The following is a 14,047-nucleotide window of genomic DNA, read 5'->3' on the forward strand; positions in this document are numbered from 1 at the left end:
AGTATTTAAGACCCAGACTTACCTTGGTTCTCTGTTTGCTGATTGGCAAAATCTAGTATTTCTTGGCAAAAGCTTTTGCGTTCATCTTCTGTTAAGTGATTATCGCCAGCTAAAAGGCTGCTTGTTTGAAGATAACTATCAAAGTTAAGGAAACACGAGGCAGAAACCTACAACATTCAGAAATTTGACTAAAAACAAGACAGTTCAAGTAGTGCTGTTCTAATCTTTTAATATAAGACCTGCTTTTATCATCACCACACTCTTCCATTAGAAAAGAAACAATGGAAGATTTACTATCACCTGAGAACATTGCAGAATCTCTACTTTCTGCAGACCTACTAAAACATGATCTGTTATTAACCTCTGCAATGTTCCCCCATCTAAAAAGATTAGTGAGCACAGAAAATTCATTATTTGACAACAGATAAATGCAGTCTGCAAGTTAAAGAGGCAGTGTGTTGAATTATGCTACCCAACATTTAGAACTAAATAACTCGACTATTTGATTATATTCCAATTTACTTGGCTGAGAAGCTGCCAGCTGTTACAGCATCACTTTCCATAACTAAGTCATAAGACATTCTTTATACTTCTGAGTGCTGGGGATACAAATGCTCATTTAAGTATGTAGCTCAGACTGCAATATTACTGACTCAGATTCTTTAAGAGCATTTGCACTGAAGCAGAAAAAGTTAAGAGTGCTTAAAAGTGATGTAAGAATTTTCAAAGGACATGGATATTTACCATGTCTAAGTCTAGTTCTAAAAAAAACAAAACCAAAAACAACCCCAAACAAACAAAAACACAAAACCACAAAAAAAAACCACAAAAAAAAACCCCAAAACAGAACCCAAAATACTTCACAAATTTGAATTTAACTCAGGTGATTTTCAGCTACAGCAAGATTCTTAGTACTGTCACTTAGAGACTAAAATATGAGCTTAGGCAAAGAAAAAAAACAAAAAAACCAAACCTCAACAACTTCAAATAAAGCTAGAAGGACCATTTGAAAAAAGCTGTCTTTCCTTGCAATTTCCACAAGAACTGTTCTGCAGAAAGTACTCTGTTCAGCTGACCACCCCAGTTTGGAATACCTAGAGGAATTCCATTTATAACTATGGCATCAATGAAAGCAGTACCCTTCCTCCAAAACACGAAAAACAAATTACAATTTGCCATTTTGCTATATTACATACCCTACAGGCAGCACAACAGTTCAGATTACAGCCAAGTTACTTAATTTAGCTACCAAATTTAGGCAACAACGTAAAAGTCTAAAATAAAAATCAGAATTCAAATTGTGCTGCTTCTAATGCTAAATAGAATACAAAAAACACTCAAGGCCAGTCAGTACACTTTTCCCCATGTGTACACCTCATCTTGAAAGTAGCAACAGTACAGCAATACAAATTTAATATTTGAACAAATCCGGCTGTAGCAGATAAGAGTTGGTGTGTGAAAATAATGCAGAGTGTACCAAAGCAAGGAATTTGAAGCATGTCAAACATAAAGATTGGGCCAAATCATTCTCTCGAAGTATCGCTTAGTATTTATGTGGCATTTACAGAGAAGATTTCATTCACACATTGAAGACTGAGCTTTTACGCAACTTAAAAGCAAGTAACTCTCACTCCCCTTCTGAATCAGAGATCAAGACAGAAATAAAAAATAAATAATAGCAAAAAAATATTAACACACCACAGCCACAAGATTTTCATCTTACAAGCTTCTGTTATAACTTTTGGAAAAAGTCACCATTACAAATACCAGAAAAGTCCTTGCCAGGTCAGATACAGGAAGAAGGTGGTAGCAGTTACAGAAAGCAAGCCCAGAAATTAAGCTCCTTAATATAGGAAGACACTATAATGCCATATTTACCAAATGAAAAAATAGTACTACATAAAAACTTCCATAATGATGCAGTTAAAACAGAATCATAAAAAAATCTCTGTGCTATCTGTTGAACTAATGACAAACTTCACACTATCCAGGTTGCACCGCTCTCAAGAGCCTAGCCATATTTAAAATGGAAAGCAGCAACCATATGAAAAAGGTTTTAAGTGATCCAGATGTTAAAAAAATTAAAATAAAAAATAACCCAACCCTCCCCAAATGAACAATGGAAACAAGAATAACTCAGCTGTCTGATGCCTGGCAATCTCTACTGTTAAATAAAAGTTAGAGATATGGCAGAAAAATAATCAGAAGAATAATTTTCTTGAGTCTTGATTTTTCTGGCTTTGTCTTTTAGAGGATACTTTTCTATCTGCCCAAGGTGTTTCTGACATTCAGCTAACTGTTTTCTCGTATGTGTGACAAGCAATGCCCAGCCCTCAGCAAGGTAAGTTTTCAGTGCTCCTTGAAGATAGACTTCTGCCTTCTGCGGACCTTTCTTCCTCCTTTAAAAATAAAGAAATGAATACAGAATGATATAAGAACCTTTGCAGCTATGAAAACTCTTCTAAACATTTTCAAAAAGGGGTGATAGGAGAGGAACACTGTATATGAACAAGATGCCATGAAGATTATGCTATGTATTTTGCTGGTAATAGATCAATGTATTGGCTGGCCTACCTTTATGTGATTTACTTAAGCAAGCAGAACTGCAATGAAGTGTCAATTACATACTTCATGTACAGATCTATCCCAAATCAGAGCAAGTGAGGTGAAGCTACCTCTCACAAATGCGACAAAAGCCATCTCAAGCTTCTGACACTGAACTAGAAATATGCTTACTCAACAATTTTAAAGCAGGAAAATGCTTCAATCAAAGTATCATTTCATCACTATGCAGCAGTTCCATAGTAGTGTTTAAACTACCCTAGTGAGAGTTATTCCATTCAGGTCAAAATTTAAGTTAATTTAGAAGAACCTGTTGCGTCTAGAAGATCAGACTGCTTAACTCAATATAGGTGAAAAGCACAACTAAACATATTTTCCAAAAAAAGCCACTTAAGACTCAGAAATTCTTCCAAATAAGAAAAATAAAATTAAACAGAAAACCAGTGCAGGAGGTTCCTTTAGTGGAATTTAACAGCAGGGATAAACACAAAAAAAAAATTTGGAAATTAGGAATAAAATCACTGTAAATTTCACAGTAGGGGAAACAAAGATTTTGCAATCACAACCTCAAATATGAAACTGATTACTCTTCAAAGAACATGTTTTCTGGCTTTTCTTAGGTGTATATAGATAAACATATATGTAGTTAAGATAACTATAAACTTTGAAACAAATAAGAAACTATGTTACAAAGCAGGCTATAGTAAATGCAAAGCTATCCCTTTCCTCTCCACACCTGTTGTCTTTTTGTCCCTAGAAGGCAGAATCAAGCTAAAGAATATAGGACAGTTAAAGGTAAGAGTACTAAATGATGAGGTGAGAATTAAGGTTTGATATAAAGAGATTGCTGATGTTCTTTTTCTGCCCTCCCCTGCCCCCCCCGAAATACAGCCTGAAACTTAGGGTATGTTTACGTTTTAAAAAATAGTTTTAAAAATTCCTTTCTAAATACAGTGTATTTTCCTCAAGGATTATATTCAAACTTCTCAAAGCTAAGGCATTTAACACATATTTACATATAAAACTCTGCCAAGTCCTTTCCCACAAGCTTAGCTGAGCGAATTCTTCCAATATTTGTGTACATTTCAATGGTGGCATGGGACAGATCCTGTTTAAAAGAAAAGAAACTATTATAAGCTTTATATGTATTTTTAGTAGCTACATGGTATTTCAAACAAACTTATAGCCAGTAACTAAGTTACTACAACAAAGGACCAGAATGAGTCACTTTTTAGATTCCCCCTTGTCACCAGCACACAATACAAAGTAGTTTGTACCAAGTCATCTTCACTTTTTCTACAGTTGGTAATTAATCCTCTATCTGTGTTATAAATAGCATAAGAAAAAAGCCTGTTAACAATTAGATGAGGCAACTCTAAACCACCAAAATAGATGAGATGCAGTTTAAAGAACTTCTTTACACTTTAATCCTCCTGTCTTTTTTTGAAAGCACCCATTTCTCAGTGACTATATCCTATAAGACTATGATTGCAGGATTGTGTAGTGTATCATTCCAGGGTACAACACAGAATATTTAGAACAATATTTGAGCTCACCCCAGAGACTCACAACTAATACTTCAAAAGCCAATCAGCTACGTACATCAGTCTTTCACTGAAGCTGCACATAATACCATCCAGTATATGAAATCTGCAGTATGTAAACATACAATTAAACACAAAATGCTAAGTGACAATCAGAATAAGTATTTTTGCAGGTGTGCCTTAAAGAAATTTTGCTTGAAGCTAGGCAATCCCAAGTTGAAGTTTCTCAGTCATATTGAAGCTTCACTTCCAATGCAGCCACACTGCCCACATGTCACCTTCCTTACCTCACCCTAAGCTTGTAGTAACAGCATCAAATCTTTCTCACAAAATTAGCTCTTACAACACACACTGTATAGCACCACCAAACTTTCTTCTCAAGTATGTAATAATCTCTGGTCAGTTACATTTCATATCATGTTAAATGTTAAAACATTTCATATCATATTTACAAACCCGCAGCCTCTTCTGTCATCAGCCTTCCACAGAAGCTCTTTCTCCTGCACTTAGTGTACTAAGAACTACTCTAGCCTTGAAAACACATTGCTTAAGAGCTTCCAACTGCGTAAGCATTTTGCAGAGTATCTATTCCTATGGGGCAGGAAAACTACCTAAAATGAGCTCCCAGAGCCCATTTTTTTTATGTCTGTTATGGAGAGCCCATAAAAATAACTTATTTATTTATTTAAGAACTCACAACAATATCCTACAATAAACTAAACTAAGTCCTTAACAGATCAGTATAACCAGAGAGGTCTTATGCACCAGCTACACACACCAATGAAAAGCTATGTTCCCTCAAAATTAAGGTACAAGCCAACATGCTTGTAGATTTGACAGTCTTACAAAAGATTCTGAAGCTGTCACATGAGACTAGTCATTGAATGAGAACAAAGCCTTTTCTGGTAATAAAAGCTCATCACTTCTTGCTTTCAACATGTCTGAAAAGCTGCATTTTACTTTCCAGACTCATTAAAATTTTAAGCGCAAATAATTTCTTAGCTGTTTCTGAAAATTTTAACTAATTCTATGTTCTCCTCCACTGAGTACATGGATAAAATATGGGTATACTTAAATTGTATATATTTGTGTGACAACATACATAGAAAATAATCTTTTATAGTGTTTCTAATATCTGAATTTCTGTTGCATAAAAGTACAGTCAGAAATACAAACAGGAATTGCAATTCATTCATTGGCAAGCTCTGCAGATCCCAATTAGTTTCTTAAACTCAGGAGGATACTGCTGAATTTAGCAGAGATCTTCAGTTGCAAGCCGGAACTTGCAGGTCTGAAGATTTTCATTTTGGTCCAGCAATCCAACTAGTCTTACAAAGAAATTAAGTACCAAAATTAAACCTAGTATCTTCAGACAAAATCTTTTGAGACTTCTTCTTGCAATAGGATTTTGTCTAAATAAGTACCACCTAGTTTTCAGATTTAAAAAAATTACTCAGTTTTCCTTCAACTTTTCCACAGAAAACTCTAACAGCAGTACTGCAAATATAAGAAATTTCAGAGGAAAATTGTTTAAGAAAAAAAAAAACCAAAACACCAACAAAACAAGCCCCTGAAAATCAAACACGCTCATGTGACAGTGGTATTTTAATTTAACAATCTTTTCAAAAAAAAAAAAAAAACAAAAACAAAACCACAACACTGTTACAATGGCTCCTCAATAAGGGAGCTGTCAGGAAATAAATATGCATATTAAAGCAGAATGAGAATTCCAGTGTTTCAATCTATGCCAGCTCCACCCTTATTATCTACAGATGTCCCATAGTTTATAGGCAGAATGAGAATTCCAGTGTTTCAATCTCCAACCTTATTATCTACAGATGTCCCATAGTTTATATAAAAAATTCAACACTATAAATTAAACTACCTAAGACCCACTGCAAGACACAAGTCTAAACCATTTGAAAGGAAGCTAAATTCACTCATCAATATTCTTCTGGGGAAGATTCAATTAACTCTGAATTTGGGATAGCAGAATATGATAGCCATGATCTTGGCTTTTTTAATAACCATGTATAACAGATAATGACCTCCAACTCATAACCATAAATATTGACGTTAATCCAAATATTTGAGACTTGGGGCACATACAGGGTTCCAGTTGTAAAACAAATCAGCCTTGTTGTGTTCAGTGTGTAAGCAATAACCTCTGATACCAAAATACAGGTTTACGCTCTCAATGTTATCTTCTCAGGTTTGAAAATTTTGGCCCTATTCAATCTATAATGTAAACATGCAAAACTAACATAAATAACCAAAACTTATACTTACTAAGTAGTGTTTTTCAAAAGCTTCTACAGATGATAAGGCCTCTTTAAGTTTCTTATAAGGGCTCTGTGATGCATTGGCTTCAGAAAAAAGCAGAACAAGAGGTGTCACAAATACATTACTGTTTTAATAACACACACACACACCTTTTTCCTTCAGTAGAAAGTGGAGAGAAAACTTAAAACTAATTTTATGTGAGAAACATCACTAATATTTAGATCATGAGTTTCTTCCCCAGGCTCTACAATAAGATCAAGAAAGGTTGTTTCACAACTCTTTGGGCATGCATGCACACCAGTGATGTTCAGGGTAGCAGAGTAAAGGTAAATAGGAGTATAGTAACTATACTAACTTCTCCACACAGTATTTAATAAAATTTATTCAACCTAGAAACACACACAATTGTACTTAAATACCATATTGTGCCAAGAGTAATATTCTCACAGTTCCACACTCATGCTGATTTATAAATCAGCATGACAGAAGTATACTGTAATTTAAAGACATTTTACTACTTTAAACAATGTACTTCAAAGGAAAATGGTTAGCAAGACCAAGTTTTCTTTCTGAAGTAGCTTGATCAATTTAAAAGTCTTTGCCAGACCAAATAAGTGTCAGTATTTCTAGAAGAAAAAAGCCTCCATTTTAAATAACTACAGCAGGCACTATAGCATTGAATTAAGAATCATACATCATCATACCTGCACCAGCAAATGAAGCGTCAGCCTATCAGCTAATGCTTCAAAGATGGTAATTGTTCTAGCATATTTAACACCTGAAAGCTTCTTCTCTTCAGAAATATCTTTGTGAGTGATAAAATCCATAAGAGGTAAATAAATTTAATTGTTCAGCCACTCAAATAATATCACTTCAACTCAAATAATATCACTTTGTAGCTCCACCTGCAGGTTATCTGTTTTCAGCAGATCAAGGATGCTCCATTTCTTTTTTCAAATAATTTCATTTTTAATACTTGTCTGAAAGTATTAACAACTTTATTCAAAACCAGTACTGTTCAAGACTATTTACCTAAATGCTGATAAAGGGAGCATTAACGGAAAAACTCATATTTGCAACAGTAAGGAGATGCACTGATAATTCAAAGTACCAGACACACATTAAAAAAAACTTGAAAAATATAATAAGAGTTCTATCAATGCTTATATATATGTAGGGATACTTGGTAATTATTATTACTGATATATTGATATGCTATGTATTTAAGTCAATGTCAGTTATTAGTTATTACATTCCTGGTAATACCTGTTTCAGGGCGTTCTGCTCCCAACCCAGCTAACAGATCAACAGTTCTGTTAAGGTCTTCTGAATTGGGTCCCCTCTCTGACACAAGTCCACACAGATAACCCAGAGATTTTAACTATAAGATAATAGAGATGCTTGTTTTCAATAGGCTACAAAATCATTATAAAACTCCTTTCATTCTATTACATCATTACTACAATACATTTTCACTGCTATTATATTATATTGCTTATAAGATCTGTATTAAAGTTGTTTCATGGGAAGAAAGTAGAGAACCTTTCAAAAGTAATTATCATTCTCACGGTGGAAATTAATTTTATTAAGAATGAAATTGCATATAAGTTACTGACTCAAATAACATCAGAACACATGCACGTATATGCAATTTCATTCTTAATAAAATTAAAGTGAAAACCTTCTCAAAAAAGAGATGATTAGCATAGCTAACGGTGTTAAAACAGTGCCACACAACTACCATAAAATCCCTCTAGACAGCAGCTGGTACACTTGATACCTAGAAGTCAGCAGAGGATACAGTCTTAAAGAACTTCAGTTCTGTTGGACATTTGGTTAATTGATTTAGAATAACTCAATCAACTACCAAGGTAAGCCGACAAAAGAAAAAAGGTCTCAGCCTGTCATATTACTCTCCATCATATAAAATGGGGATAACCATTAACTTTCTTTTTAAAAGTTCCACTTAATTTTGTCACTAGTTGATAATTTTCTTTCATTTAGTCTGTTCCACCTTACTGCTACTCATTACCTACAATTTTTCCTTTTACTCTTTGTGTTAGAAGAGCTATGAATGGGATGAACATTTCCAAGTCAGGTACACACCTTCCATAGAAACATATAAGCAACACGGGAGGAATCTGATGCACCCGTCACCACTTCAAACAATTCCTTGTTTCCCTTATTCTGATCTCCCTCTTTTTTGTGTGTGTTTTTAATCAGTAACTTTTCAAGGTGCAATTGTCTCTCTGTGCTTTTGTAATAAGACAAAGACCACCTAGGGTCAGTTAGGGGATTCCCAAGTCTACTGAAATATGGACAAACTATGACTAAAATAAATAGAAAATATTCTACGGGCTACGCAAACAAGAGGATGAGCTTACACTGGTCTTCAAAAACATCCACAAAATGCTATTTCAGTAGTTTCTGGAGTTTGTCATCTTTCTAAACTGATTTCCAAGAGTGGAAAGCAGTAGCGACCTTAGGCACCAACTCTTCATAGAAATAAAAAACTTTTACTTTATAGTAAGGGGTTGTAAATAAAAAATTGCAAATTACTACTTATTTGCCTCTTTCAGAAGCCACCAAGGGTAAAGCACCTTCAGTGAAGCTAGGGGTCTATTACCACCATCCTAGCATTCTGAAGATATAATGAACTATATAAACAGATTACTGTCATCTCTATTTATAAAGTAAATGCATCCAAATCCAGGCAATTTATCCTGCTACAACTTAAACTCATGCTCCTTCTCTCAGTCAACACCGACTGAGTTTGTTCTGGAGTTTAATTAGCCCGTCATTATCAAACTAGCAGTGAGTGAGGCTGGGACAGAGATGTGAACACACCCTAGTTATTCCCAGGCCTCCCATATGACAGTGGGAAAAAGTGGATATAAACCTGGATGCCTCATCTAGATTAGGACTTAAGACAATATACATAACTCCATATTAAATTCCACAATAAAAAGTGCAAAATCTGTTCCCCAGAAAGAAATGGTCTACTTCAAAATTGTAATACCTCAACTGCAACACAAAACATTTGCTCACCTTCTCAGTGGCATAGCTCCATAAGCCAACTGTGTGGGAAACATTTGCATCTATTTGAGCCCTATCACAGCAGCCTTCTATTCTTTGTAAGACTTCCAAACAACTCAAAAATACCCAACAATCCAAAGCTCCAGGAGGAACAGAGACCTGAAGATGAACAGATAAAATTAACTGGGAAATAAACATTGGTCAGATAAGAAAATAAATCAGTAAAATACTTTGATATGATAGAGAAAGACAGGAGACTTTGTTACTATAATTTTTCAAGAATCAAGATAAAGATTAAGATTAACTAAATCACAGCAACAATTTCTCAAAATCCTGTCCATAAACAATGCAAAAATATTTCTTTTAGAAAGACTATGAAAGTCTTGAAACCCATGATGAACTAGGCAATGTGACAGGAAAGTTCAACATGCAAGTACAAAGCATTTGGGGTAAAAAAAAAAAAATAAAAAAAAGATATCTGAATTATGAAAGAATTTTCAGGAAGAAAAAGATCATAACAGAGTAATTTAGATTTCCACTATGTGTTCAGTGGTGTCAAGCCACATTAATAGGTTTATCTGTATTAAGAAAAAGGATCACAACAGGGATAACTACATGCTATGCACAAATAAGTGTTACTGTCTTACAGCCTGAACACCTGCATTCAGTTTGGATCATCACATTGAAACACCAGAAATAAGAGACAGTGCAGAGAGGAGCCCCAGATGTGGGAGGCACAGGACAGACTTGGGGTGGAGCAAAAGGGGAACTGCAGGAAGTACCTTCAGAGATTCAGAAAGCTGGATGCATTTTATTTTGGAAAGAAAAAATAAAACAGCACAAAACACACACACAAAACATACTATATATGGGAATTACATGTTAGTTTTAGAATATATGAAGGTGTCAGCAAAGCATCTGAAGTAGATTTTCTGTTTTTAAATGCAGATGAACAGACAGAACTTAGGGAACTTACTATCACAGTGTCAGACAGGCAAAAGTTAGCAGCTACTGTTAACACAGATAAAACTAACAGAGAACCAGACACCACAGGATTAAGGACATGGATGAGTCACAAGGTGAAATCCAGAAATATTCTCATGCACACTACGCTGTTGTTAAAGATGTATTTCAATACAAAGACATCTGTGGTCATACATGGGGGATGATTAGCGTACAACATCCCTCCCTGATAAAGCCTCTTTAGAGGATTAAAAAACGCCAGCAGAAACTAAAGTATGGAGGGAAGAGGGGTAAAGCATGCAGGCATGCAGTATGACAAAGGGCTTTGAGAGCTGTCACTTGTTTCTATCTCTTTCTTCCGTCATTGGATGAGATAGCCAGAGACACAGGCGTAACATAGAAAAGCATTACTGGGCTCCAAAAGGAATCACAAAGTAAGAACCACAAAAGGTGGTCAAAGCAGCGTGCAACTTGCATGGCAGTAAGAAGCCCTACTGCAGATACTGTTCCTTTTTGTTACAGCCTACTAGCCTGCATATCAGCATATTGACCACTCTGCCTTATTTTCTTCAATACAACACTGTTATAGATTTAAATGATGAGAACTATAGTTCAAGAGACTGGTAATAAATCCAGGAAAGAAGCAGACAAATTATCTACCAGCTTAAGAAGTTAACTTTTCAGATGAAGACTAGAATACTTTAACTAAATACAGGTTTGGTTTTCAGATGTGATGTCTCCAAATTTCTTTCCAAAGACATGCTCATGATGAAACATTCAACTGTAGCACTGTTACAATCTGCTATTACAATACATTTTGGTAACTCACAGCCAGTGCTTACTGTATTCTGGTCACCAACATCTAAACTTCAAAAATCTTGTTAGGTCATAATTGGATAAAATCATTCACATAATGGAACATATTATACTGACTCACTTCTAACAGCTTGAGTTCTTGCACACAGTTGTGAAGAAGCTCCAATGCTCGCTGGGAAACCTCCCATGGCCTCTGCAGGAAGATTAATAACGTGCACTGTCGAGAAAATAGGTAACTACGCAAGTCCAGTAGAGTAGCTTCTTGATTCTGAATTAGCTCTCTCTTCTCCATGTCTATTGGTTTTCGGAGAATTAAACCATTCCAGCTCCTCACTGGCTGGCAAAAAAACGTCAGCCAGTTTGCACCATCTAAGTAAATAAAGTTAATATCCAAGAATCAACCACTGCTTTCTATCAAAGCATCTTCTTCCTCCCTCCAGAGGTCGTGAGCTGGCTCGGTCTTTCTAAAGTTTATCACATGGATAAATGACTTAATGTCTTAATTCTACAAACAAAACAAAAATCAGCAGAACTTCTACAGCAAAGTCAGAACATTTAAACCCCATGGGCATTTTGTCTTAATTGCCTATTTGTTATTAGTATAGTGGCAATCAGTTTGTAATGTACTTCTCAGCAATTAAGCCCACCTGAAGTTCAAAACAAGCAAACTTTATCTACTTGAGTATTTCTTACTCAGCTGTCACTGAGAGGTGTGCCCCCACTTTCAGGTATAGCATCACGTTCAGTCAGGACAAATATATTTCACTGCAATTATTCCTGCACTATATTTTTACCAGATTCATAATACATATCTGATCAAAGCTGCTATATAACGACAGATGCTTCTTAAAACAGTTTAAAGTTATCTGATACTTCAGGTACAGTAATTTTTCTTGAAGGGAAAGCTAAACCTTCTGTAGTGCAGATTAAGCACACACGGGACCATTCAGGTTTTTAGCGATTACTGAATGTGTCATGTAATTTGAGGCAAAACTGAATGCATTTTTCCAAGAAGCTCTTTATCGGATAACTTAGTAGTGAGCTGTGACAAGAGCAATTGTATCCCAGCCAGATCAATACTTAGGTAATTACAGAATTTCAGTGCTCTGTTTGTAACAATCATTGGATAAAAGCAAAACGCGGGTTTTCATTAAAAATTACGTCTAAGCCTCAGAGATGAAAAACAATACTTCAATAAAATATCACTGATGTAATCTTGAGTTTGTATATAGCATAAAACAAGAGCATGAACTGCCTAGTGCATCTTCACTGCAATGTACCATCTTTTTCTCCAGGTACGCACATGGTACCCAAAGCACTGGGTTATTTTAGCAGAAACACAGTAAAGAAATTATTACTCTTAACATTTATTGAACATTTTAAAGACACTTACCACCAGCCCCAAAGTTGACAACGTATTGAGAAAACAAGGCATCCAGTTCATCATACTGCACTAGAGCATCCTCAAATTGCTGCAGCATCTCAAAGACAAAGGCCAGTTCTTCCTTTTGACACATAAGCAATACAAGGGGCACGTTACTGGTAGTAACCATGTCTGGTATTACAGCCTGCCCTCATTCACACAGAGCTCTGGAAACTTATTTTTCCAACATTCTTCCCCTTCCAGTATTCACATATATCAGAAAACCTGACATTGTAGCAGATGCACCATTTCTTCCTAACTCAGGGAGGTTCACAAAGGAAGATTAAGTCATACAGCTATGCCAGTAAGTTCCGTTGTCTATTCAGATCGTGATTCACTACGAGATACCATCTCACCTCTGTGCCTGACAAGATCATGGAGAAGATCCTCCTGGCAACTATGGTAAAGGCACATGGGAAATTAGGAGGTGATTGGTGCCAGCCAATATGGCTCCACCAAGGGCAAATCGTGCCTGACCAATTTAGTGGCCTTCTATGACAGGGTTACAACATAGGTGGCTAAGGGAAGCGCAACTGATGTCATCTACCTGGACTTGTGCAAGGCGTTTGACACTGTCCCGCATGACATCCTTGTCTTTAAGTTGCAGAGACAGGGACAGGATGGAAGGACCACATGGTGGATAAGGAATAATCTGGATGATTGCACTCAAAGAATTGAGGTCCGGAGACATGGACAGGATGGAAGGACCACATGATGGATAAGGAATCATCTGGATGATTGCACTCAAAGAATTGAGGTCAATGGCTTGATGTCCAAGTGGATACCAGTGATGAGTGGTGTCCCTCAAGGGTCAGTATTGGGACTGACGCTGCTTAACATCTTTGTCAGCGACATGGATAGTGGGATCGAGTGCACCCTCAGCAAGTTTGCCAATGACACCAAGTTGAGTGGTGCAGTTGACACGCTGGAGGGAGGGGATGCCATCCAGAAGGACCTTAACAAGCTTGAGAGGTGGGCCTGTGCTAACCTCATGAAGTTCAACAAGGCCAAGTGCGAGATCTTGTACCTGGGCTGGGGCAACCCCAAGTACAAATACAGGCTGGGTGGAAAAGAGATCGAGAGTAGCCCTGAGGAGAATGACTGGGGGGTGCTGGTGGACGAGGTCAACATGAGCTGGCAACCTACGGTTGCGATCAACCATGTCCTGGGCTGCATCAAGAGAAGTGTGGCCAGCAGGTCGAGGGAGGTGATTCTCCCCCTCTACTCTGCTCTGCTCTCATGAGACCCCACCTGGAGTACTGTGTTCATTTCTGGGGCCCCTAACATAAGGGCATGGACCTACTGGAGCAACTCCAGAGGAGGGCCATGAGTATGATCAGAGGGCTGGAGCACCTCTCCTATGAGGACAGGCTGAGAGAGTTGGGGCTCTCCAGCCTGGAGAAGAGAAGGCTTAGGGGAG

At 36.7% G+C, this 14,047-nt stretch overlaps 1 protein-coding gene across 1 annotated transcript in view; it reads right to left on the reverse strand.

The window, feature by feature from the left end:
* The window catches only part of LOC104522209 (trafficking protein particle complex subunit 10), a gene marked incomplete at its 5' end in the record, with an annotated part of 33,810 nt that overhangs the window by 14,426 nt on the left and 5,337 nt on the right, over positions 1 to 14,047 (reverse strand). Inside the window, 8 exon segments of the mRNA XM_010164435.1 lie at positions 23 to 135; positions 2,259 to 2,399; positions 3,579 to 3,670; positions 6,396 to 6,472; positions 7,656 to 7,770; positions 9,438 to 9,584; positions 11,326 to 11,573; positions 12,598 to 12,709. Coding sequence (XP_010162737.1) covers positions 23 to 135; positions 2,259 to 2,399; positions 3,579 to 3,670; positions 6,396 to 6,472; positions 7,656 to 7,770; positions 9,438 to 9,584; positions 11,326 to 11,573; positions 12,598 to 12,709 — 1,045 coding nt within the window.

This window comes from Antrostomus carolinensis, unplaced genomic scaffold (assembly GCF_000700745.2).
Source record: "Antrostomus carolinensis isolate BGI_N321 unplaced genomic scaffold, ASM70074v2 scaffold6123, whole genome shotgun sequence".
NCBI classification, from domain to species: Eukaryota; Metazoa; Chordata; class Aves; order Caprimulgiformes; family Caprimulgidae; genus Antrostomus; species Antrostomus carolinensis.